The sequence below is a fragment of the Dendropsophus ebraccatus genome, chromosome 14 (genome assembly GCF_027789765.1).
Source record: "Dendropsophus ebraccatus isolate aDenEbr1 chromosome 14, aDenEbr1.pat, whole genome shotgun sequence".
In the NCBI taxonomy this organism is placed as follows: domain Eukaryota; kingdom Metazoa; phylum Chordata; class Amphibia; order Anura; family Hylidae; genus Dendropsophus; species Dendropsophus ebraccatus.
The window spans coordinates 57,114,176-57,141,146 of NC_091467.1; the positions used below are offsets into that span (position 1 = coordinate 57,114,176).

A 26,971-nucleotide genomic window follows, 5' to 3' on the forward strand; every position below is an offset into this window, starting at 1 on the left:
CTCCGCGGTGACGTCATGGCGCTGTACGGAGTGACGCTTCTTGCGTGCAGCAGTGATTGCTGCCCGGATGGCGTGACGCTGTGGCGGCAAGGCGTCGTGCGTCATTGCGTGACGGCGGTTGCGTACGCCGGTGCGCGTGACGTCAGCAAGCGTGAGCATGCGCTGTTCTCCTCTCCACACGATTCTTATACAGAGGAGAAATGGCGGCAGTCAGCTCTGAAGTGCTAGGCAGCAGACTATCTGGCAGTATAAGGTAATTATCCTGGCCTCTCCTCGTATGCCTCTCGTCTTCTAATGTTTACTAAGGATCATTGTTATTATTTCTTCTCTAGATGTCGAGCCACTCCAGTTCGGGAAAGAGTAAACATAAGAGAAAGCACAGATTTTGTTCGGCTTGTGAACAGCGGCTACCGGATGAATTTCCTAGTGATATCTGTGAATTATGCCGACCCCTTGGTCAACGCTCACATAAGAGAAAACGCAGTCAGCGTTCACCTGATAGACCATCCAGGCAGCGCTCATCCGAAAGACCACGCAGTAAACGTTCTCCTGATAGACCATCCAGGCAGCGCTCATCTGAGAGGCCACGCAGTCAGCGTTCACCTGATAGACCTTCCAGGCAGCGCTCATCCGAAGGGCCACGCAGTAAGCGTTCTCCTGATAGACCATCCAGGCAGCGCTCATCTGAGAGGCCACGCAGTCAGTGTTCACCTGATAGACCTTCCAGCAGCGCTCATCCGAAGGGCCACGCAGTAAGCATTCTCCTGATAGACCATCCAGGCAGCGCTTATCTGAGAGGCCACGCAGTCGGCGCTCGTCTGAAAGGCCTCAGAATCAGCGCTCATCTGACAGGTCGAACAGGCATCACTCACCCGACAGACCAAGCAGTCATCAGTCACGTGAGAGGCAGCTAAGTCAGCACCTGCATGAGAGACCTCAAAGTCTGGCTGATGACGAGCAGCGAAGCCAAAATTTCAAAAGATGTATCAGCTGTATTCTACCACTCTCTAGGGAGTGCAATTCTAATTTATGTCAGTCTTGCAATCCTGAAGATAATGGAAGCTTTATGGGTGAGGCAAAAGCTTTCTTTGGTTGGGTTAAAGAACATATGCAAGTAGCAGGGCCTGCTCCAAAGAAACAGAAGCATCACCATAGAAGACGTTCACCTCTTTCATCTCCTGATTCCAGCTTTTCATCATCAGACACTGATTCTGACTCCATCTCTGAAGACTTCTTCCTGTTTAAAAAAGAATTAGCTGATAAGCTAATAAAAAGAGTCAAGAGAGATATGGAAGCAACAGAACCTGAACCTTCTAGTCAAGATAAAAGAAGCCTTTATTACTTTCCTAAGAAGAGGTCTATGGTGCTCACGGGTCATCAAGTGTTTAGAGCCATAATGGAAAAAGAATGGAAGAGACCTGACAAGCGTCTTGACGTTGGTTCAAGGTTCAAGACCGTTTATAAACTGGATCCTCAGGAATCAGAACTATGGGATTTGCCTGGAGCTATTGACCCTTGCATTGCTCAGTTATCAAAGAAAGCCTATTACCCAACAGATGAGTCTGCGATGTTAAAAGATCCAATGGATCGTAAGGCTGACATGTTCCTTAAAAGATCCCACCTCAACCTTGCTGCAATGAATAAAGCTGCTACGTCTACAATACCTATTGCAAGAGCCCTAAGACGCTGGTTAAGTGACCTCACAACAGACATTGAGGATGGTGTACCTCGGGATCAGCTGCTTCACCAACTATCATCCCTTAAGTTAGCATCAGAATTTCTTTGTGACTTCCCGCTGGATGTCTTAAAAATTTCCTCCAAAAATATGGCCCTGGCAAATTCCGCAAGGAGGGCGGTTTGGTTAAAACCTTGGACTGGTGATGCCGCCTCAAAGAGTAATTTCTGCGGTCTTCCATTTGAGCCTGGTAGACTAATGGGAGCCAAAATGGACAAAATTCTTGAAAGTAATAAACAAGATAAATCTCTCTCTCTACCTCAATCTTACAGAATGTTCGTGGCCAGAGAAATAAGCCTTTCTACAGAAACCAGCGATATGGAGGAAAGTCTGACGGAAAGTTCAGAAGCCGATACCAAAATAGAAGCAGGAAGAAACAGTCTGATGCCACTACTTCAAAAACCAACTTATGACGCCAAGCCTCATGTTCCAGCGGCTCCTGCAGCTCCTGTAGGCGGCAGATTAAAAAACTTTTACACAGCCTGACAGGATGTTACTACAGATTCCTGGGTTCTAAAAATAATAAGGGAAGGTTATTCCCTGGAGTTCGCTCGTCGTCCTTGCAGACGCTTCTTAATAAACGAATCAGCAGATGGTCGAGTGATGGATCTTCTATCAGAATTCATACAAAAAGGAGCTCTGGAACCAGTGCCGGAAGAAGAAAAATTTCAGGGCATATATTCAAAAGTGTTTCCAGTGCCAAAGCCTCAGAACAAATGGCGTCTCATTATAGACTTGCGTTTCCTCAACAGTCATCTTGTAAAGACCAAGTTCAAAATGGAAACTATAAGGTCGGTACTACCTATACTGTTAGAAGGAGAGGTCATGGCATCTTTAGACCTAAAAGACGCCTATCTACACGTCCCGATACACAGAGACTCCAGGAAATTCCTGAGATTGGCAGTAAGAATAGATCACCATGTCTCACATTTCCAATTCAAAGCATTGCCCTTCGGGCTTTCACCAGCACCAAGAATATTCACCAAACTGGTCATAGTACTGGTAGCAGCTTTGAGATTACAAGGTGTCCGACTCATACCATAGTGATTGTGGATTGTGTACAAATGAAAGTCTTTCTTCCAGAAAACAAGATACTACAGATCAGACAGAGTATCCTAATCCTGTTTCATTCTCTGCGCATCTCCATCCGCTCAGCAATGAGTACATTGGGTCTCCTAACTGCAGCCATAGAGGCAGTCCCATGGGCCAAGGCTCACATCAGAGACTTACAACAGGAGATATTGGAACATTGGAACAGAAGACCGTGTTCTCTCTCCGCACAGATGACTCTGTCATCTCCAACCCGAAGAAATCTTCTATGGTGGACCAAGAGGAGCAACTTGGAGAAAGGCAAGAGTTTCATGTTTCTCGAACACGTCGTGATCACAACAGATGCATCAATGACTGGTTGGGGAGCCCATCTCGGCAACAAATGGATACAGGGGAAGTGGTCTCCGACACTGGCCAACAAATCATCCAATTTTCGAGAGCTGAAAGCTATACAACTAGCACTTTGTCACTTCCAGAGCCTGGTGAAAGGGAAATCCGTTCTGGTACAGACAGACAACTCAATGTCAGCATTTTATGTCAACAAACAGGGAGGAACTCGGAGTCCAGCTTTACAAGCATTGTGCAAAAGCATTATCACATGGGCAGAAACTACAGTCATCAACATTACTGCAGTCCACATAAAGGGCTCCATCAATGTACAAGCGGACTTATTGAGTCGACAAGATCTGTTGCCCGGCGAGTGGGCCCTCAACCCGAAATATTTCGATCTACTGGTGGATCGTTGGGGCATGCCAGAATGGGATCTGATGGCAACCAGAGAGAATCGCAAAGTCAGGAGATTCGGATCCCTGAGGAGGCCGGACCATCCAGAGGTTCTCGACGCATTTTCCATCTCGTGGAGGAGGAAGTTCATCTACCTGTTTCCTCCAGTCCCTCTGATCAACAGGATATTAGCGAAAATACAGGCCGAATCACCAACAGTCATTCTAATAGCCCCGTTTTGGCCAAGCAGAGCGTGGTTTCCGGCCTTATGTCATCTTTCCAGAGAAACCTACTACCAGCTACCTCTCTACCAAGACCTATTAATCCAGAAAGGATTCTTTCACCCCAATCTGAAATCGCTGCACCTAACAGCCTGGTTCCTGAGACCACAAGACTACAGCAGTTAGGCCTCTCAACTGAGGTAATCTAGACTCTACAAGCAGCCAGAAGACCTTCTACTAACTTTGTGTATTCTAAGATTTAGAAGAAGTTCGAAGCATGGATGCTTCAGGCTGGTCATGTATTTTGCCTATCGACTGTTTTACAGTTCTTGCAAGAGGGACTTCAAAAAGGGTTGAAACCTAATACATTAAGAGTGCATATGACGGCAATTAACGCCTCAACCAATGGTGAGTTTTCAAACCATCCTCTGATCACAAGATTTTTCAAAGCTCTGAAAAATATCAGGCCTCCGGTTTGTCCTCCAGTGGCTTCGTGGGATCTCACCCTAGTGCTTAACATCCTAACAGCACCACCGTTTGAGCCGATTGCGGAAATTGAAATAAAATGGTTATCATTCAAGACACTCTTCCTTATTGCGGTTACTTCACCCAAAAGATTAGGTGAGCTGCAAGCGCTTTCTTCAAGAGAACTATATCTGAAGTTGTCTCCAGAAGGGGTCCGTTTCAGGACGGTTCCGTCCTTTCTCCCCAAAGTAGCATCAGCAGCTAATATCAACCGGGAAACGTTCTTACCAGAATTCTACCCCAATCCATCTACAGAGGAGGAGCAGCGTTACCATCTGCTGGATGTAAAGAGAACTGTCACATGCTACCTTTCTCGGGTAGAGGACTTCCGTAAGGACGAAAATCTCTTTATCCTTTTCTCTGGTCCAAACAGAGGTATGAAGGCATCAAAGGATTCTCTTGCCCGCTGGATAAAATCTACGATAGTGGAAGCATACAGAAAGAGTGGAAAAGAACCTCCTTACCCGTTGAAAGCCCACTCAACCAGATCAACTTCTACAACATGGGCAGAGAGGGAACAAGTGCCTTTACAAGACATCTGTGACGCAGCTTCCTGGTCATCCTCCTCTACTTTTGCTCGCCACTACAGGCTCGACATCGGCGCCAGTAGATCAGCCTTCAGCACGGGAGTATTGTCAGCAGTACAAAGAAATTAATTACCCTCCCTTATTTTGATCGTTGTTAGATCTCTTCTGTGCTGCCGTTAGGACGAAGAGGAAAGATAGAATTTATACTTACCGTAATTATTCTTTCCTCGAGTCCGAAGGCAGCACAATATACCCTCCCAATAAATTAATTTGCATTCATTCGGTCTGTTTATTACACGTGGTTTTGGGATCTCGGTATGTATTTATAGTGAATGGCTATGTATCAGGTGCTACTAATTAGTCTCTAATTAAAATTAATCTAGGTGGGCGATCCTAGAGTGGGGTCAGGGGACCTGAATATCCCTTCTGTGCTGCCTTCGGACTCGAGGAAAGAATAATTACGGTAAGTATAAATTCTATCTATTCTGTGTAGGTGATCAGCAGTGTATTATATACTTATTATCCTCCTGTATGAGTGTGTATATATCTCCCCATTCTGTGTAGGTGATCAGCAGTGTATTATATACACACTCATACAGGAGGATAATAAGTATATATTACACTGCTGTATACCTACACAGAATGAAGAGATATATACACACTCATACAGGAGGATAATAAGTATATAATACACTGCTATATACCTACACAGAATGGAGAGAGATATACTTATTATCCTCCTGTATGAGTGTGTATATATATATATCTCCCTTCTGTGTAGGTATACAGCAGTGTATTATATACTTATTATAATACACTGCTGATCACCTACACAGAATGGAGAGATAGATATGTGCGTACAGAAGTTGGATGCTGCCCTACAAAGTTATTTTATTATCAGAATTTGGAAAAGAAAATCTGTAACTTGTAACTTCTGTTCAACCCTATAAAAACAAAACACCTCTGTTTGTTTGAGGCAGTGAAGCACACTGACATATTGACTTTCCAGGGCTTGCGCTTGTCCTCTAACACACTGTTTTCCTAAAGCTTAACTATCCGTATTCACACCCTGGGGCTTATGTACCACCATATATTTATTGTAACTCTGTGTTTAGATTTTCACAATTCAATATTTATAAATAATACCTCCTTGGGGGGGGGGGGTGTACATGGGCCCCCCCAAGACACAGTTATGCTCAGCAAATTGCGGCTGAGCAGCTGATGATGCGGCAGGGGGGGGGGGGTGTAAGCCCCCTTTGCAATTTATCAAGTATCAAGGAAAAGGGAAAATCTACAGAGCGACCCGAAAATCTTGGCATCGATGTACCAATATCCCCGATATAGTATAATCAATCAGTATTTCCTTCTTCACTATTGCTGTGTTGACCTCATAACAAGGATTTAAGGTCCAGTTAACACGGACTAAAAGTGGTGGAATGCCGAGGCGGAATTCTCCGCAGCGGAGTCCCGCCAGCCTCCGTGTCATACTGGCAGTCTATAAGAGGCTCGAGTGCCTCCTTTCTCCGTGCCTCTCCGCTCAGAAGAATTGACATGTCAATTCTTCTGCACGGAGAAAGGAGGCGCGCAAGCCTCCCATAGACTGCCAGTATGAAACAGAGGCTGGCGGGATTCCGCGTTGGAGAATCCTAAGCTCAGCAGGTTAGACGAATTCCGTTTAGGTTAGACCGTTTGGAGCACTGCCTGCCCCTATAGTGATGATCTGGCCGTCCCTGGCTGTCCCATTCTATGGATAATCATTACAAGGGATGGATTGGCACTATGAGGGCGGGCAGTGCTTCTTATGGTGCCCAAGAGCTCTTAACAGTTTTACCATACCATGAAGTAAGTAACTAAGTGCTCAGGAACGCCGCAAAGGATGAAGGTAAGAAAAGTACCTTCCTCCTCGGAGCCTCCTGTGCAATAGGGACATATCAGCAGGTTAGTTCCCCTTTAAATCTCCCCCTCTCTTGCTTCTTTATGCCTCTACATTTCGGAGGAGTTGCAGAGTAAAAAATAATTGGCCGAGCAAGGGCTTGGGTCAGAATAGTTGTACTTTAGGGCATCTGGACATAATGGGAATTGTAGTTTTGCCATGGCTGTGAAACCCCAGGTTTAGGAATACAGCTTTAAATGATGCACGCAAATGGTTATGGTACAGCTAATCTGCTGACAGAATATAGGAACATTTGTTATCATCCGCTCAGACCCATATTTCTGCTGACCTCAGCAGGTACAATCTTGTTGAGTCATCTATACAAAACGTCATTTTTTTCCAACCGTGAACACCTGACAAACCGAGTAATGTACAGTCAACAAAACTTACTAGAAGCCAAGGTCGGTACCATATTGAAGAGTATCTGTTGCTTCAAGTGACTTTCAATAGAAGCTGCCATGTGTGTAAATAATGGAGGCATATGAGGTGTTCCTCAAACTATTTATCATCTTTTTTTGCAGTTTGATAAGGGGCATTTTCCTACTTGGAGAGGCAAGAGCCATTGCCAATAAGAGGTAGATAGTATGTGTCAAATATCATCCATATAAATGGTAAACCCAAGGTTTCCCAGCAGAACATTGCCAGAGCATCTCATTGTCCCAGCCATCCTGCCCTCCTCCCAAAGTGTATGCTATTGTCATTTCTTCCAATGTACATGCACCCACGCTTCCACTTAGGCCACCATTTTACATTACTTCATGGTCATATGCATATATTGTGGTTGTTTTTGATGATGGATGTGGGCTCTCTTTGCAGTCTTTGGCTGTGATGCACTATGGATGATCATATTAGCTGTAAGTGCTGTAGTATCTCTTCTATGGGATAGGAGAAGAAGGGCTATTGTCTGTCCAAGTATGCATCATTCAGCCTTGGGCATCCATGACACAGCTTCTGGTCCACTTGCTTTCCTTTAGGACCATTTGTACTAATCACCATATTCTGAAGACTTGCCATTTGGTACACGCGCTTACTCAGTTACCTGGTAAAAAGAATTTGCCCCATCCTTACTCTTGTTCATTTTCCTGATTCCAATACAAATCATCAAGAAACGGCTGTCCCCTTGATACCTGATATACCCACCCCTTTGTCACGTTGTGCCTGATATACCCCACCCCTTTGTCACTTGATACCTAATATACCCCACCCCTTTGTCACTTGATGCCTAATATACCCCACCCCTTTGTCACTTGGTGTCTGATATTCCCCACCCCTTTGTCACTCGGTGCCGGATATAACCTTTTGTCTTCAGATAGTCAATGTTTTTTATTTCACCTGTCAATGTAATGGTTGAGACAGATATAAAATGGCTATTTTCTATAAAACCTGCTCTTATATTAATTCAGCTAAACCTAGCAGACATTTTAATTTTGCTTCTACAACCTCAGTAAAATAATAGTCTTTATACCATTTCACTTTATCTGCTAAATTAAATTCAAGAAAAGAATTATTTGCTTTTCGGGTGTCTGCCCCTGTGTAACCTCGGAGCAGTGGAGCAAGTTTTTGGCCCCTGGCACATTACCATTATAATATATGAATAAGCTATTTGGCATAGGATAAGATGTGTATAGTGTCAATATAATAAGTAGCACTTACCTTAAGTACATATGTTTTTAAAATGGAAACTACCCTTGTTAACCCTTATTACCCTTCCTTTATTACCCTCATGGTGCATTTACACAGAACAAATATCGTTCTAATATTCGCGATAATGATCACATTTCAGCGATAATCGGCTTGTGTAAACGTAGCAAACAATCAAGCAACGAGCGAGAAATCGTTTATCATGATCTTTCAACATGTTCTCAAATCGTCGTTGGTTGTTCGCTGAAAATTCGCAGATTGCTTTAAACAGTCTTTCACAGATTCACTCTATGTGTAAGATAGGCTTAAGTGATCTTGAAACGATCGCAATAACGATTTTTTCTAACTATTTATTGCTTCGTCTAAACGCTGATTGTTAAAAAAAACGAATTGTTGCTTCAAAATCGTTAAATGATTGATTGGGCGAAATATCGCTCCGTGTAAACGCACCATTATGCAGCATTATTACCCTTCCCTTATTACCCTTCCCTTATTACCCCTATGCAGCATTATTACCCTTATGCAGCATTATTACCCTTCCCTTATTACCCTTCCCTTATTACCCCTATGCAGCATTATTACCCTTATGCAGCATTATTACCCTTCCCTTATTAGCCTTATGCAGCAGTATTACCCTTCCCTTATTACCCTTGTGCAGCATTATTACCCTTCTCTTATTACCCTTGTGCAGCATTATTACCCTTCTCTTATTACCCTATGCAGCCCTATTACCCTTCTCTTATTACCATAATGCAGCTTTATTACCCTCATGCAGCATTATTACCCTTATGCAGCATTATTACCCTTCCCTTATTACCCTTATGCAACCTTATTACCCTTCCCTTATTACCCTTATGCAGCATTATTACCCTTCCCTTATTGCCCTTATGCAACCTTTTTACCCTTATGCAGCATTATTACCCTTCCCTTATTACCCTTATGCAGCATTATTACCCTTCCCTTATTACCATTATGCAGCATTATAACCCTTCCCTTGTTTCCCTTATGCAGCATTATTACCCCTTCCTTATTACCCTTATAGAGCATTATTACCCTTCCTTTATTACCCTTATGCAGCATTATTACCCTTCCCTTATGACCCTAATGCAGCCTTATTACCCTTCCCTTATTACCCCTAAGCAGCATTTTTACCCTTCCTTTATTACCCTTATACAGCATTATTACCCTTTACTTATTACCCTTATGCAGCCTTATTACCCCTATGCAGCATTATAAGCCTTCCCTTATTACCCTTATGCAGCCTTATTACCCTTCCCTTATTACGCTTATGCAGCATTATTACCCTTCCCTTATTACCCTTATGCAGCCTTATTACCCTTCCCTTATTACCCTTATGCAGCCTTATTACCCTTCCCTTATTACGCTTATGCAGCATTATTACCCTTCCCTTATTACCCTTATGCAGCCTTATTACCCTTCCCTTATTACCCTTAGGCGGCATTATAACCCTTCCCTTATTACCTTTATGCAGCATTATTATCCTTCCCTTATTACCTTTATGCAGCATTATTATCCTTCCCTTATTACCCTTATGCAGCATTATTGCCCTTCCTTTATTACCCCTATTCAGCAATTCTGCTTAATTGCATCAGTTTTCCTTTCTCTATAACAGGGTCTTACCTGTGCTCGCCTAGTGCAGAACTTGCAGAAGCAGAGACTTAAAGAATACCTGCCACTACGGCCGCTGACGGATCAGCAGTAAACAACCAGAGGTTCAGATATCCATAGCTACGTACATGCTGTGACAGAAATGCACACAGCCCCCATTTAGATCCTATGGTGGTTGCACACATACCCTTATCTATGGATATCCGAACGCCCGGTTGCAGAGTCAAATTTACTGCTGATCTGTCATTGGTCGTAATAATAGGAACTCTTTAAGGAGAGAGTATTGGATAGTGTTAAATGGTCAGCCATGAGGTACCACAAGGCTCTGCAAAGTTCCAACTAGAAACACATTGTTCAGGGTCTGGGTGTTCAGACTCCCAATGATCACTAGAACAAGTAGGAAGAAGCACTAAACCATGTACTTCTCTCGTCTGTCTTTTCTCTGTGGGAAAAGAGCTCCATAAACTTTATATAGAATCCATCCCCTATAGAGAAGAGTGACAATCTAATGATTGGTGGAAGGTATTGAATGTGAAGTAACATTAATATAGAGAAGGAGTTATACCTTGGGTTATATAATAAAAGCAGCATTGCCAAACAACTGAAAGGGTTAAAGAGATGTGCAAGGTCAATTAATGTCATTATTTTTGAATCTGTGTGACTATTTCTGAGTAAAGGTGTCAGCATTGTATTCCCTATTAGTGTGAGAAGTATATATTTTATTGGTATATATTAGTGGATATGCTCCGTGCACTAATAATGGCGTGGTGAAGTTTGCTCCGATCCCTGGCCACGTACACAGTGGGAGATAAGACATCTGTGACCTTGGAAACTACCTGGACACTCAAGTACTTTGGAGACTTTTAAGAAACTTTTCCAATTTGCACATGGGAGAGCACTAAAAGGAGTTTCCATAAAAGCTACAACTCTTTCTAGTTAGAATTGGATCCTCATCCCTGCTATTCCATAATGTGCATCACAGTTTTTGGACGTGACTACATCATGTGGACGCTGTCTCAATACGTTCGGGCAGGGTGTGGGGGAACGTAATAAAGAATGTATAGTTACTGTTCCCCATGCCCACACCGCGCCGCCTGCTCCAGGACCCCTGACAGCATTCTCCATCTCTCTCTTTATCTCGCTATATCCCACGCTTTCCCGCCGACCAGAACACCTCAGACCAGACCACCTTCTTCCATTGTTCCAACACATTAACTACAAGAATTGATTGTTCACTTGCTGCCTAATATGTCAGACAGGCACCATTGTAATGAGATAATCAATGTTGCTCACTTCACCTGTCACCTAGTGTTACGGTTGCTCATTGTATATACATCATGCACATTATTTAAAGGAATATTCCAATCTAGAATGTATATGATATATTCTCGACAATATAAGGGGCTCCCTGACTCTGTCTAGCCTAAAGGTGGTCAAGAAGCCAAAAACTTACTAGTCATTGCTCCCACTATCAAGAATCCTACTCCACACTGATGAGGGGCAAATACCCCGAAACAGCTGTCTGTGGATGGATACCTTGCTTGGGTGGTTTCCTTGATTGGAGACATTTCTTGGCTTGGATGTTCCTTCCCAGAGGAAGGTCTGGTTAGTTCACTGACTTCGAGACATGTAATGGTGTCTCTGCAGTGTTCTTTTGCATATTCTGTTTCCCAGGGGGCAATGTTCTAGAATACACTGACATCGAGACACGTGATGGTGTCTCTGCAGTGTTTTGGTTGATCTCTCTGAGGTCAACCAGCATCCTTTTGCATGCACCTACTAGGCATTGCTCCCACTAGCCAGAATCCTACTCCACACTGATGAGGGACAAATACCCCGAAACAGCTGTCTGTGGATGGATATCTTGCTTGGGTGGTTTCCTTGATTGGAGACATTTCTTGGCTTGGATGTTCCTTTCCAGAGGAAGGTCTGGCTAGTTCACTGACGTTGAGACACGCAATGGTGTCTCTGCAGTGTTCTTTTGTAAGAAGCCAAAAACAGCTGCCTGGGCTGTGCTATGCTGTCTACACAACTTCTAGTAACATCAATGGTTGGGACCCCAATTTTAAAGGGGTTGTCAAGCAAAAATCTTTTTCTTTCAAATAAACTAGTTTCTTAAAGTTATATAGATTTGTAATTTACTTCTATTTAAAAATCCCAAGTCTTCCCATACTTATCAGCTGCTGTATGTCCTGCAGGAAATGTTGTTTTCTTTCCAGTCTGACACACTGCTCTCTGCTGACATCTCTGGCCGAGACTGTCCTGATTAGGAGAGGTTTTCTATGGGGATTTGCTCCTGCTCTAGACAGTTACTGTCTCGGGCCAGAGATATCAGCAGAGAGCACTGTGTCAGACTTTAAATAAAACAGGACATACAGCAGCTGATAAGTATGGGAAGACTTAAGATTTTCAAATAGAAGTAAATTACAAATCTATATAACTTTCTGAAACCAGTTGATTTGAAAGAAAAATCATTTCACTGGACAACCTCTTTAAGACATATACACCATGTCCAGATGTTGATGATCATTTATATAGTTTGCTGTATACCTCAGACTCCTCACAATCTCAAGGAACTGAAGAAGTAACTTTCCACTGTCTATACCAATAATTGTATAATGGACTTACCGTCTAGGATACAGCTGCTCAATGACCGGATTGGACAACAAGACAAGTAGCAGAATGACCAGGATGATATGAGCCAAGATTAAGAAGAAGATTTTAGGACCACAGAACTTCATTGTTTCAAGAAGAGCCGACCATGTCACTAGTGATGGTTGGTCGGGGTGGAGCTGCTTGCAGGTGTCTACATCTATGACATAGCGATGGTGCAGAAGCAATGGGACATCAGACTCGGACCACTCTGCAGTTCCCACCACAGTGTCCTCCTGTTTGTACTTTTAGTATCCACCCACTGGTTAAACACACTGCTTTTTTTTTTTCTCGCCCAGGTAAAGGATGACTGCCAAGAAAAAGTTGTAGTGGGAAAGTTATAAGAGACGACCAGCGAGTGCAGGGGAGCCAGGTAGCTGCCGGAGGGAAGCAAAAGTTTACGGAACATTCAAAGTTAAATGAACCAGAGAGTATGGGGCTTTAACCCACTGCATGCCACACCCGGAATCTAAATGTCATATCCTAGGCTGCTGGTCACACTCCAGATGCTGTGCTCTTCCTCTATTCCAGTACAGTTCCCTGTATGTAATACAAGTAAGCTATGTGACACTTGGCTGGAGGTCACCTGTGTAATACTTTATTTCAGTGTCAGGCTCTGCCGTAATACTGAAACTTTCTTTTCTTTCTTTTTTTTTATACACAGATTTTTGATGTATTGATTTGATTTGGAGACCGGAGTTGGACGAGGGATTCCTCTTTTTTTTTTTGGTCTGGTCCATATCAGATATTATTTTAGTTTTATCATACATCTTTAGGCTTTGTTCACACAACATATTTTTTTAATTGATCACGGCCGTTGTTGCAGTTTGCAAGAACGGCCGTGATTAATTCAAAAAATACTTTCAATTAAAAGTGAATGGGATCCTGGCTGAAGTGTATTCACATAGTATACACTCCAGCCGGGATCCCTAGCGGCCGCAGCGAAAACTGACATGTCAGTTTTGTGTGGTTGCTAATTGGAGAATGCGGCTCCGGCCGCACGCTCCGTTGTGTGCAATGGTGAATTGGGATGTGGGCACACATGGATGAACCCGCATCCTAATTCACCAGAAAAAAAATGTACCCGGCCGGTACTGCAGTACCAGCTGGGATAAGATTCACTGACACTGGCCGTTCTGTGACAAGGCTGGGTCACAGAACGGCCGGTGTCTTACGATGTGTGAACCCGGCCTTAAAGTATACCTGTCACAAAAAATCAGGTCATCAGGCATGTAAAAAGTTATTGATCACAGCGGGTGTCAATGCCGAGACCTTCTCTGATCAGAAGATATAGCCGGAGTGAGATTGCAGGAGCACAAACAACTCCCTGACCAGCTGCTCATTCTGTCAATATTTTCTCAATGTAAGTCTATAAGAAAATATTTACGGAATGAACGTCCAGCTGGGGAAAGGATCGCGCTTCCACAATCGCTCCCTGGCCATATCTTCTGATCAGAGAGGGTCTCGGCAGTGATACCCACTGTGATCAATAACTTTTTACATGTCTGACGACCTGTCAAAAGTTATTTTTAGTGACACTGCCAATTTAAGGCTGTGTTCACACATAGTAAAATAAAAGCAAATAACAATAGTAAAAGGCGACCACACAATGTCTTCATTTGGCTGTTTGACGGCCTTTTGTATGGCCGCAAAATGACGGCTGTCCCAAAAAAGGGTCCGTTAAACGATGAAAAAAGACGTTGTGTGGGCGTGGGTCTTAATATATGTCACAATCACCAGTCTCACAGGAAGAATTCATCATCTAAAATGAATAATCTAAGCAAACTGAATAATAAAAACACGATCCACAATGATCTAGTTTACGGGCTATGAACCAATCTGGTTCAAAGTGATGTGATCGGTGTGATCGCTAGCTAAAAGACTGACAATAGCCTCTCCTACATGTTTCCCCGCGACAGCAGCGTCCTCAGGGAGAATTGCTATCCTTGGCCAATAGGTATAAAATGAGGCCGTATTTTTCATGTAATAATGTGCTAAATTCTGGAATGGAAAGTTATACAAATCCCACTATTCTATCTGTATAAATTCTGCATGGGTTTTCAAGGTCTCCACTTGCAGTGATTATGGTCTCTGACCTTTGCAAAAACTTTTGACATGTCACAGAGACCTGTTAAACGTTTTTATCGCTGAGCATATGGGTGTTCTGAGCCCCACCGATAGCTAGAATTAACTGGGAGAAGTGCCTGGCTAAGTACTTCATTACGTAGATGGCTGCAATCTCGGTTTGGACTCCTAGACCTACAATGGAGTCTGTCACCTGCTGCCAGACAGAGATTGCAGTGAGCCAGGTAATGAAGAGCTTAGTTGTGAGCAGGGGCGTAGCTAAAGGCTGATGGGCCCTGGTGCAAAATGTTAGCTTGGGGCCCCCCATCTCACCCGATCAGGCAAAGTCCTATCTAACATTATATCCAATTACTCTAATGTGCCACCATGTTCTAATGCCCTGTCACTGCCTCCACCTCATGTACTGCACTACTGCCCTCTATAATTAATGGACTGTACTGTGTCATTGTCTAATCATTGTATTCCAATCTTTGACTCTACAGCTGGAAAACTACAACTCTCATCATAAACTGCCAGTTGGAAACAATGGGGGTTGTAGTGCTGCAACCTGAAGAGCCACATGCTGCAAAACTACAACTCCCATTATAAACTGTCAGCAGGGCATGATGAAGTTTGAACTTCTGCAACCTGGAGAAGTCACCTGATATCACCTGCAGTCCTATGTAACACCACAGATAACAGTGATATCCCTCTGAGTACAGATAATGTAGTAGTCATCTGCAGTCCTATGTAACACCACAGATAACGCAGTGATATCTCTAAGTACAGATAATGTAGTAGATGTCACCTGCAGTCCTATGTAACACCACAGATAACACAGTGATATCTCTGAGTACAGATCATGTAGTAGATGTCCCCTGCAGTCCTATGTAACACCACAGATAACACAGTGATATCTCTGAGTACAGATAATGTAGTAGTCACCTGCAGTCCTATGTAACAGCACAGATAACACAGTGATATCTCTGAGTACAGATAATGTAGATGCAGCACAAGCTGGAGCTCAACGCGGTAAAGATACGGCCATAGGACACAGCTTGGGCCGTCAAGGCAGATGTCTGGAGGAGGGGGCGCTGGTACTTGCTGTCATCTGATTAGGTAAGAGGCCCAATCAGATGACAGCATGTGCCAGCGGGTGCAGCGGGACAGATTAGCGCAGTGCTTCCCAACCTTTTCCACCTCGGGGCGCCCCTACTAAATGATGTTCTACAAAATAAGAAAACCGTCATACAGTGACTCACAGGTGACGTCTTCTTTGATCTGAGGCGTCACTTTCCCTTTTCCTCTTCATCCGGCCCAGACCTCCAAGATGATTCCTTCCAGATACGTTTCATCCCCTTAGAACCTGCGAGACAAACAATTTAGGCTCCGCACATTTCTAGCAACTTCCTTCCCTTCCTCCCTCCTGTAGGCTCCCATAGTAACTGCGCTGTCTGGTGTAATGTGCAGTAAAGCGTGTAGGAATGTGGGATGCCTCCTGTATGTAGGATTCCCTGCTGTGCCCCCATGAGCTAATAATGCCCCCAGAGGTGCCCCCATACAATAATAATGCCCCCAGAGGTGCCCTCATGAGCTAATTATGCCCCCAGAGGTGCCCCCATGAACAAATAATGGCCCCAGAGGTGCCCTCATGAGCTAATAATGCCCCCAGAGGTGCCCTCATGAGCTAATAATGCCCCCAGAGGTGCCCCCATGGACTAATAATGCCCCCAGAGGTGCCCACATAAACTAATAATGCCCCCAGAGGTGCCCCCATCAACTAATAATGCCCCCAGAGGTGCCCCCATGAGCTAATAATGCCCCCAGAGGTGCCCCCATGAGCTAAAAATGCCCCCAGAGGTGCCCCCATGAACTAATATTTCCCCCAGAGGTGCCCCCATGAACTAATAATGCCTCCAGAGGTGCCCCCATGAACTAATAATGCCCCCAGAGTTGCCCCCTATGAACTAATAACGCCCCCAGAGGTGCCCCCATGAGCTAATAGTGCCCCCAGAGGTGCCCCCATGATCTAATAATGCCCCCAGAGGTGCCCCCATGAACTAATAATGCCCCCAGAGGTGCCCCCATATACTAATAATGCCCCCAAAGGTGCCCCCATGAGCTAATAATGCCCCCAGAGTTGCCCCCATCAACTAATAATGCCCCCAGAGGTGCCCCCATGAGCTAATAATGCCCCCAGAGGTGCCCCCATGAGCTATTAATGCCCCCAGAGGTGCCCCCATGAGCTAATAATGCCCCCAGAGGTGCCCCCATGAACTAATAACGACCACAGAGTTGCCCCCATGAACTAATAATGCCCCCAGAGGTGCCCCCATATACTAATAATGCCCCCAGAGGTGCCCACATGAGCTAATAGTGCCCCCAGAGGTGCCCTCATGAGCTAATAATGCCCCCAGAGTTGCCCCCATCAACTAATAATGCCCCCAGAGGTGCCCCCATGAGCTAATAATGCCCCCAGAGGTGCCCCCATGAGCTGATAATGCCCCCAGAGGTGCCCCCATGAACTAATAACGACCACAGAGTTGCCCCCATGAACTAATAATGCCCCCAGAGGTGCCCCCATATACTAATAATGCCCCCAGAGGTGCCCTCATGAGCTAATAATGCCCCCAGAGTTGCCCCCATCAACTAATAATGCCCCCAGAGGTGCCCCCATGAGCTAATAATGCCCCCAGAGGTGCCCCCATGAACTAATAACGACCACAGAGTTGCCCCCATGAACTAATAATGCCCCCAGAGGTGCCCCCATATATTAATAATGCCCCCAGAGGTGCCCTCATGAGCTAATAATGCCCCCAGAGTTGCCCCCATCAACTAATAATGCCCCCAGAGGTGCCCCCATGAGCTAATAATGCCCCCAGAGGTGCCCCCATGAGCTAATAATGCCCCCAGAGGTGCCCCTATGAACTAATAACGACCACAGAGTTGCCCACATGAACTAATAATGCCCCCAGAGGTGCCCCCATATACTAATAATGCCCCCAGAGGTGCCCCCATGAGCTAATAATGCCCCCAGAGGTGCCCCCATGAGCTAATAATGCCCCCAGAGGTGCCCCCATGAACTAATAACGACCACAGAGTTGCCCCCATGAACTAATAATGCCCCCAGAGGTGCCCCCATATACTAATAATGCCCCCAGAGGTGCCCACATGAGCTATTAGTGCCCCCAGAGGTGCCCCCAAGAACTAATAATGCCCCCAGAGGTGCCCCCATACAATAATAATGCCCCCAGAGGTGCCCCCATGAACTAATAATGCCCCCAGAGGTGCCCCCATACAATAATAATGCCCCCAGAGGTGCCCCCATACACTAATAATGCCCCCAGAGGTGCCCCCAAGAACTAATAATGCCCTCAGAGGTGCCCCCATATACTAATAATGCCCCCAGAGGTGCCCCCATATACTAATAATGCCCCCAGAGGTGCCCCCCATACATTAATAATGCCCCAAGAGGTGCCCCTAAAAAAACAAACATCCTACTCACCTAATCTGCGCTGTGGCTGCAGGCAGCAGCTCTCCTCCTCCTCTTCGGGCTTCATCTTGCGAGCCGCAGGGACGGGACTTCCGGCAGATGTGATGACGTCACATCCTCACGCCTGCCGGAGAGGTCACGTCTCGGCCTCCCATAGGCTGCTGGTATGAAGTGACGGCAGCCTATAGGAGAGAATACAGGAGGAGGACGCTGACAGGTCCTTCTCCTGTATTCTGATCGCTTTAATGTTCCGCCCACTCAATGTGCGGGCGGAACATCAAAGCGATCAGTGCATCCCGAGAAGCTGCGCGGCCGCAGCTTCTCGGGATGCTTAAAGTGACACTGTCACAAGTGGCAAGGGGGGCTGTGCGGGCTCCACTAGCGTAGGGGCCCGGTCGCCATGGCGACCCCGGCAACCCCTATAGCTACGCCACTGGTTGTGAGCTTCTCCCAGCTTGTGTCAACAATTGGTGAGGTCTCACTACTCAGACCCTGACCAATCAAAACTTTTCACATGTCTCACTGAAAGGGGTACTCCATAAATAAAATAGTTTTCAAATCAAGTGGTGTCAGTAAACTGTACAGATGCCCTGGACAGAGGTAGCAGCAGGGATCACTTTGTCAGAAAGGAGAGTAAACACTGCTTCCTGCAGGACATACAGCATCTGATAAGTACTAGAAGACTGCTCAGTTCTCGTGCTGTTTATTCTGAAATCCTCTGTTGTCCTCCTCCCAAGCACCAATTGGCCCCCTACGGCCCCCCAATGATCATGAGATTGGTGCTCAGGGGTGCTCCTAACAGCCTACCGGGCAGAGGATTTCAGAATAAACAGCATGGGAATGGTGCTGAGGATGAAGGTAACAAACATAGCTTCATCCTCAGCGCCAACTAGGGAACTATCAGTAGGTTATCTTTCTCTAATTTGCTCATATTTCCTCTTTAAAAACTATTTTATTTCTCTGGAGTACCCCTTTACATTTTTCTTTTTCCTTTTACTGCGTAACTTTTCTGGTTTATTCCTGTTTTCTTTCCAGTTGGAGCTTATAACTGAGGACATAGACACTGACTAAAGTCATAGATCAGTCGTACAAAACAAACCCTCTGGGCCAGAATAAATAAGCATATAGTTTAATAACGCCAGCAGAATGAGGTATAAAGAGTATTGTTTTCTTTGCAGCATCTGCTATAGTCATCAGTGTAGGGCATGGATTACCTTCCATAGTATACGGGTTTCACCTGGAATTACCTTCCATAGTATACGGGTTTCACCTGGAATTACCTTCCATAGGATACGGTTTCACCTGAAATTACCTTACATAGGATACGGGTTTCACCTGGAATTACCTTACATAGGATACGGGTTTCACATGGGATTACCTTCCATACGATATGGGTTTCACATGGGATTACCTTCCATAGGATACAGGTTTTACCTGGGATTACCTTCCATAGGATACAGGTTTTACCTGGGATTACCATTCATAGGATACAGGTTTTACCTGGGATTCCCTTTCATAGGATATGGGTTTCACCTGGGATTACCTTCCACTTCCATAGGATACGGTTTTACCTAGGATTACCTTCCATAGGATGCGGGTTTTACCTAGGATTACCTACCATAGGATATGGGTTTCACCTGGGATTACCTTCCATAGGATCCGAGTTTCACCCGGGATTACCTTCCATAGGATACAGGTTTTACTTGGGATTACCTTTCATAGGATATGGGTTTCACCTGGGATTACCTTCCACTTCCATAGGATACGGGTTTTACCTAGGATTACCTTCCATAGGATACATGTTTTACCTGGGATTACCTTCCATAGGATACGGGTTTTACCTGGGATTACCTTCCATAGGATACGGGTTTTACTTGGGATTAACTTTCATAGGATATGGGTTTCACCTGGGATTACCTTCCATAGGGTATGGGTTTCACCTGGGATTACCTTCCATAGGATACGGGTTTTACCTGGGATTACCTTTCATAGAATATGGGTTTCACCTGGGATTACCTTCCACTTCCATAGGATACGGGTTTTACCTAGAATTACCTTCCATAGGATACTTGTTTTACCTGGGATTACCTTCCATAGGATACAGGTTTTACCTGGGATTACCTTCCATAGGATACAGGTTTTACTTGGGATTAACTTTCATAGGATATGGGTTTCACCTGGGATTACCTTCCATAGGGTATGGGTTTCACCTGGGATTACCTTTCATAGGATATGGGTTTCACCTGGGATTACCTTCCATAGGATACGGGTTTTACCTAGGATTACCTTTCATAGGATACGTGTTTTACCTGGGATTACCTTCCATAGGATACAGGTTTTACCTGGGATTACCTTCCATAGGATACGGGTTTTACTTGGGATTAATTTTCATAGGATATGGGTTTCACCTGGGATTACCTTCCATAGGGTATGGGTTTCACCTGGGATTACCGTTCATAGGATATGGATTTCACCTGGGATTACCTTTCATAGGATATGGGTTTCACCTGGGATTACCTTTCATAGGATATGGATTTCACCTGGGATTACCTTTCATAGGATATGGGTTTCACCTTGGATTACTTGGGATTAATGGGATGCCAACACAAAGGAGAAGTCCAGCGATCTGAAAAATTTCACAGTCGGCAGGGGCTGGTTAGAACATAATAAACAATCATTACGTACCTCTGCCCATCCAGTGAAGCTCTGGTTTACAGGCTCCAGGACCCCTGCCGAAAGGCATTTTCCCCCGAGTCCCGATGACTTTATGACTGAAGGGGAAAACCCCCATCCTGGGTTTATAGATTGGCGCTTAGCCAATCAGTGACTGCAGTGGTGTCCCGCCTCAGTCACTGACTGGCTGAGCGGGCAGTCCTTCAATCAGGTTGTGACATTGGCTGCGCAAGAGATCCCAGAGACCGACGGGTGTCCTGAAGCAGCAATCCAGTGCTGGAGAGGCAAGGGGAGAGAAGAGTTGGGGTTGTTTGTTATGTGCCCCCCTGCCCCTGCTGGATGAAAAAAAATTCTAATCTCAAAAGTCAGTTTTTCTCAATAATGTAAATCAATGGGAAAGAAACTTAGTGCAGTATGGTATATACATTAAGTCACTAGCTAAAAGTATGTTTACTCTATGGCATAGAATAAGGACAAGATGACGTTTTGCATATGTTACAACGTACTATTTTGTCAAATTGTACATTGAGCTTAATGACATCAATAACAAATGTATCAGATACTAGACCAGCTCTACTGACTTGCATATATCTCTTCGTCATCCAAATATTTCCTTAAAGGGGTTATCCAGCGAAAATCTTTTTTGTTCAAATCAACTGATATCAGAAAGTTATATAGATTTGTAATTTACTTCTATTAAAAAATCCCTGACACAGTGCTCTCTGCTGACATCTCTGAATCCCCATAGAAAACCTCTCTCATCCGGTGACCGGAAGTGCTGATGAGAGGCAGCACTTAGGGAGAGCTCCGGGACTGGCCAGAAGACCGGGGATAATAAGCCGAGATGTCAGCCCAGCAGAAGAACTCGAAGAAGGAGAGGAAAGAGGAAGCCTCCAGGACCACAACGAGAGCGCAGCTGAAGGAATCGACGCTGCAGAAGAGGAGAGAAGAGGGAAAGGAGCCCAGCAGCGCCGCGCGTATAGAGACCGCGGCCATCTTGGAGGAGGCAGCGCTGCACCCGACACTCGGAAGTGGCCCGCCGCTGCGAACAAATGTCCAGATTAGCAACGGAACCGTGAGTGCCGGGCTCGTAAGACCCCGATCTCCCCCAGCAGCCCCTCAGCTAACACATAAATCAAAAGGGGACAGCGGGACAGGTTACATTGAAGCGTGCCGAGCTGCCATATTGGATGGGGTAGCGCAGCTACCGGCACCCGGAAGTGGCCCGCAGCAGCGAACAGCTGACCAAATAACAGCAGGAACACCGAATACCGGGCTCATAATACCCCGATCTCCCCCTGCAACCCCTCAGCTACCATATAATCCAAAAGGGGACATCAGTTCAGAGTGCATTAGTGTGGGCCGAGCGGCCATATTGGATGAGGCAATAATGCTGCAGGGGACAGGAGGCAGCCACATACAGACTCCAGACTCCAAATCATTGCAAATAAACATGAGCAGCATAAAAGAAAATACATATCTAAACCAGACAACTGCTATAATACCCCACAAAACGAATAAGGGGCAGATAGTGAGTCACAATACAGAGCACTCGGCTGCCATCTTGGAGGTGGCATCACAGACAGCCACAAGGAAGAAAGTTCAGCCCCATACACATACACAGGGGACCTATGATCTAACAACTGCCTCAGGTCATGAGCTATCCTGCCTCCACACAGACCCTCTCTCTCAATCGACTGACCATATTGAAGCTATCCATCTGATAAAACAAAGAAGTTCAATAGCTTCAACAACTGTGATGATGCATGAGAACGCAATTAAAAACAAGTCACAAACGTATAATGAAACTACATATGCCACCATGGTTAGAGATGGAAGACAAGCAAGCGCAGACCACAGCATTAACATCACACTCCGTCAGAACTCCGATCTCTCACATATTACTCATCAAGACCGTCTGTTTTACCCAGAACACTCTGACAACATTCTACAGAAGCCCATACAACAGAAAAGATTGTCAAGAGATTTTGATAATGAGGATGACTCATCCACACCCATTGACTCTGATATTGATGAAGAACCACCAATTAAAAAGACACTCAATAAAACGCCAAAAAAAAGAGACCTAAACAAATCCATGCACCCCAGCTACTACAGCTCCTCAGACGATTCATACGCATCCTCTACTCAGTCAGTGATACATAACCGGTCACATGTCAACACAAAAGATGCCCTTTCTAAAGAGAACGCCATTAGAACTCTACAGGGCCATCCAGAACTCCAGGCCCTTCTGGCGCTGATCCCCACAAAACAAGATCTTCAAGCTCTGGCGCAAGATATGAAATCACTATGGCGCAAAGACCTCACACAAGTGCAAGAGAAAGTCACCAACGTAGAGAAAAAAACATCCACAATAGAAAGCAAGCAACACAAGCAGGAAAACCAAATACAAGAGTTAATCTGTACTACGCAAGCTCTTCAAACCTCCCAAAAAATGATAATATTACTGATGGATGATATTGAAAATCGCAATAGGCGAAACAATATCAGAATAAGAGGTCTGCCAGAAGAGATAAAATCAATTGATTTGAACAGAGTTCTGATTTCAATATTTTAAAAAATCCTAGACAGACCGGTTGATACCCACATTGAATTAGACAGGGCCCATAGGGCACTGAAACCCAGAGGGAGTGATCCAAGACGACCACGCGATGTTATATGCAGAGTTCACTTCTATACTCTGAAAGAAGAGATTATGAAAAAAGCGAAAACATTGGCTGACATAGACTTTAACGGTAACAAAATCCAATTCTTCACAGATCTTTCCCTGCTGACACTACGACAGAGATCAACTCTAAAGCCACTAACACAAGCCCTTCAAGAAAGAAACCTACAATACAAATGGGGCTTCCCCTTCTCCCTGACTGTCAGAGCCGCTAATGGATTGGTAACGCTCAGAGAACCGAAGGACATCCCAGGATTTCTGAAGACGCTCAATCTTCCCAACATGAACTTGCACGAATGGGTAGAACTACATCACACCATGGTACTACTACCCTCAACTTATATCTCACAAAGAAGATATGATCCCGGCTTCAACTCATCCAGCATCCCGCAAGACATGGCCCCGTCTTCCCAGAGACAGATGAAGAAATGATCATTCAAGATCTCATCTTTCTTTCTCTCTTATTCTATCTCTCCTCGTTGAGCAGCTTACATTGTTATGGTGCGTTCACACCTACAGGATCTGTAGCTGATTTTCTGCAGCAGATTTCATTTAAATAACTGAACACAGCATCAAATCTGCTGCAGATCCTGTAGGTGTAAACGCACCCTTAAAGTTGATATTGTGTCTCATGTTAGGAGAAGAATAGCAATATCAGTAATCCTTTCCTAATCAGTTTTCCTAGTGAAAACATTAAAAGAACTGCATGATTTTGCCAATGGACATGTAATTATAGGCGGGGACTTCAATACCCCCCTCAACCCCCTCCTTGATACATCGTTGGGAAAAACCCGTCTCTCGTTCAAAAAAATTAGAATATTACAGAAAACTCTGAGGGAGCTCAAAATCTATGATGCCTGGAGGATGTACAATCCAAATATGAAAGACTACACACATTACTCCCCGACAAATAGCTACAGCAGGATTGACATGATTCTCGCATCACACAGTGCTTTGAGCTCCCTCAGAAATTCCCATATCGGTAACATTCTATTGACAGATCATGCCCCAGTCTTCTCAGCGTTCAGCTTCACAACAAAAAAAACCCATACATACAACTGGAAATTAAATGAATCCCTACTGGGGGACATGATCTGCGTCTCCGCAATAAAAGATTCTGTAGAGGTATTCAAAAACTGCCCCCACAATAAAATGGGAAGCTTTGAAAGCTACTTTGAGAGGGACACTGATTTCACAGGGCTCTAGAATCAAGAAAGACAGAACAAGACAAATAGATACACTCCTAGAAAAAATACATTCTTTGGAAACTTCTCATAAAAAAACTCTTTTGGAAAGTACATTGCTTGAACTTAATGCCTCCAGATCCAAACTTAAAGACCTTCTCTTTAAGCAATATCAAAAAACGATACAAATCTGCGGAAAAAACTTCTACATCTGGGGCAATAAGCCTAGCAAGCTACTTGCCAATGCTCTAAAAAATAAAAGAACGTCACTCACAATTCCCTCCATCAAAACCACAAATGGAACTTTGTCCTACAACTCGGAAGTGATAGCGGATACCTTTAAAAACTATTACAAAGAGCTATACCAATTGCCAGCCCCCAATAAAGTCAACTCACCCCTACTTTTCCCACTTAATCTAGAACAGTACATAGAGAAAACCAAGCTACCCACCGTTAATAGAGAAATCAAACAGCAACTAGAAGAAAACTTTACCATTGAAGAATTAAAAATCATCATAAAAGAACTACCAAACGGGAAAAGTCCAGGCCCAGACGGATACACCACCAAATTCTACAAACAATATGCAGATTTGATCGCCCCCCTTATAGCAGAGTCCTTTAACTTCGTCTCGGATTCCAACCCCTCCCCCCCCGCATTCCTAGATGCGTTCATCACAGTAATACCGAAAGAGGGCAAGGATCATAATATTTGCGCAAATTACAGGCCGATATCTTTACTTAATATTGACACGAAAATATACGCAAAAGCAATAGCCAAAAGATTAGCACCTCTCCTTGAATCTCTAGTCCACCCAGATCAAGTAGGCTTCGTCCCGTGCAGGGAAGCAAAAGTCAATACATTACGAGCTTTTACTTTAGCCAGATATATACATAACTCCAAAAAAAGATCTCTTCTCCTTTCTCTTGATGCCGAAAAGGCATTCGATCGCGTGGACTGGAGATTCATGGAGGCAACGCTGCGTCAAATAGGTCTGGGCCCTAATATACTTTCCAAAATAATGTCACTATACACCCTTCCCAGCGCCAAATGGCATCACATCCAACAAATTTGCCATTAGAAATGGAACCAGACAGGGATGCCCTCTATCCCCGTTGATATATGTTTTATGCATTGAGCACCTTCTGATAGCTATCAGAAACAATCCAGACATAACTGGCGTCACAGTAGGAAGTAGGGAACATCTTTGCTCTGCATACGCAGACGACCTCCTGCTTTTCCTTACAAAGCCACACATATCTCTTCCATCACTAATGGCCACCATAAAAGAGTTTGCACATTTCAGCAATTACAAATTGAATATAACCAAAAGCGAGGCCTGGGGCATCAATTTCACTGTAAAGGAACTGAGAGACCTTAAAACTAATTTCCACTTTAATTGGCGTAACAAATCTCTAAATTATCTAGGCACCCGCATCACCATTTCAGAAAAGGACATCATAGAAGAAAATTTCGGCCCCCTTTTGAAAAAAATTAAAGAGGACTTACATAGCTGGGAGGAGAGGAATTTTTCTTGGTCAGGGAGAATTAACATAATTAAAATGAATGTCCTACCGAGACTTCTATATCTCTTTCAAGCGGTCCCAGCTATGCTACAACGAAACTACCTGGCCAGGATAAATTCACTTCTCTGCAAATTCATTTGGTCCAATAAACCCGCCCGTCTACAAACTAATGTACTAATTAGGCCCAAAGCTGAGGGTGGCTTAGCGCTCCCCAGTATAAAGCACTATTACTATTCTGCCATCTTAGGGAGGGTTCTAGAAGCATTTCATCAGAGACATAAGAAATTGTGGATTAACTTAGAAGCGGCAGTCACAAATTTTGATCCAACAGCCATACTTTGGACCCCCAGAGATATCTTAAAAGACATTATATCACTTCCACAATCCCCAGTTAGCTTTTCAATCTTAACATTGACTAAATCCCATTCCCAGGATCTTCTAGGCCTATTCAAATCCGACGGACCCTTGGTACCACTAGGGAAAAACCCAAGATTTATACCAGCCCTTCACACTGATTTTTTCATGGGTATTCCTACAGACGAAGGTGTTACCTTCAGGGATGTCATGAAAGGAGGAGAAGTGCTTCCCTTTGACAAATTGCCTTATGACTCTAACAGAAACGAAGACTCATATATAAAAGACACTAAACAGTACCAACAGCTATCAGACTTCATACTTAGACAGAACTCTAACCTTCATTTAGCTAGGAAA

General features: G+C 44.4%; 1 protein-coding gene across 1 annotated transcript in view; it reads right to left on the minus strand.

Annotated features, from left to right (window-relative positions):
* ST6GALNAC1 (ST6 N-acetylgalactosaminide alpha-2,6-sialyltransferase 1) overlaps positions 1-12,882 on the minus strand; it is a 38,902-nt gene extending 26,020 nt beyond the window's left edge. Inside the window, exon 1 of the mRNA XM_069951836.1 lies at positions 12,613-12,882. Coding sequence (XP_069807937.1) covers positions 12,613-12,725 — 113 coding nt within the window. The 5' untranslated portion in view covers positions 12,726-12,882. The remainder of the gene's footprint in view (positions 1-12,612) is intronic.
* Positions 12,883-26,971: the final 14,089 nt, after the last annotated feature.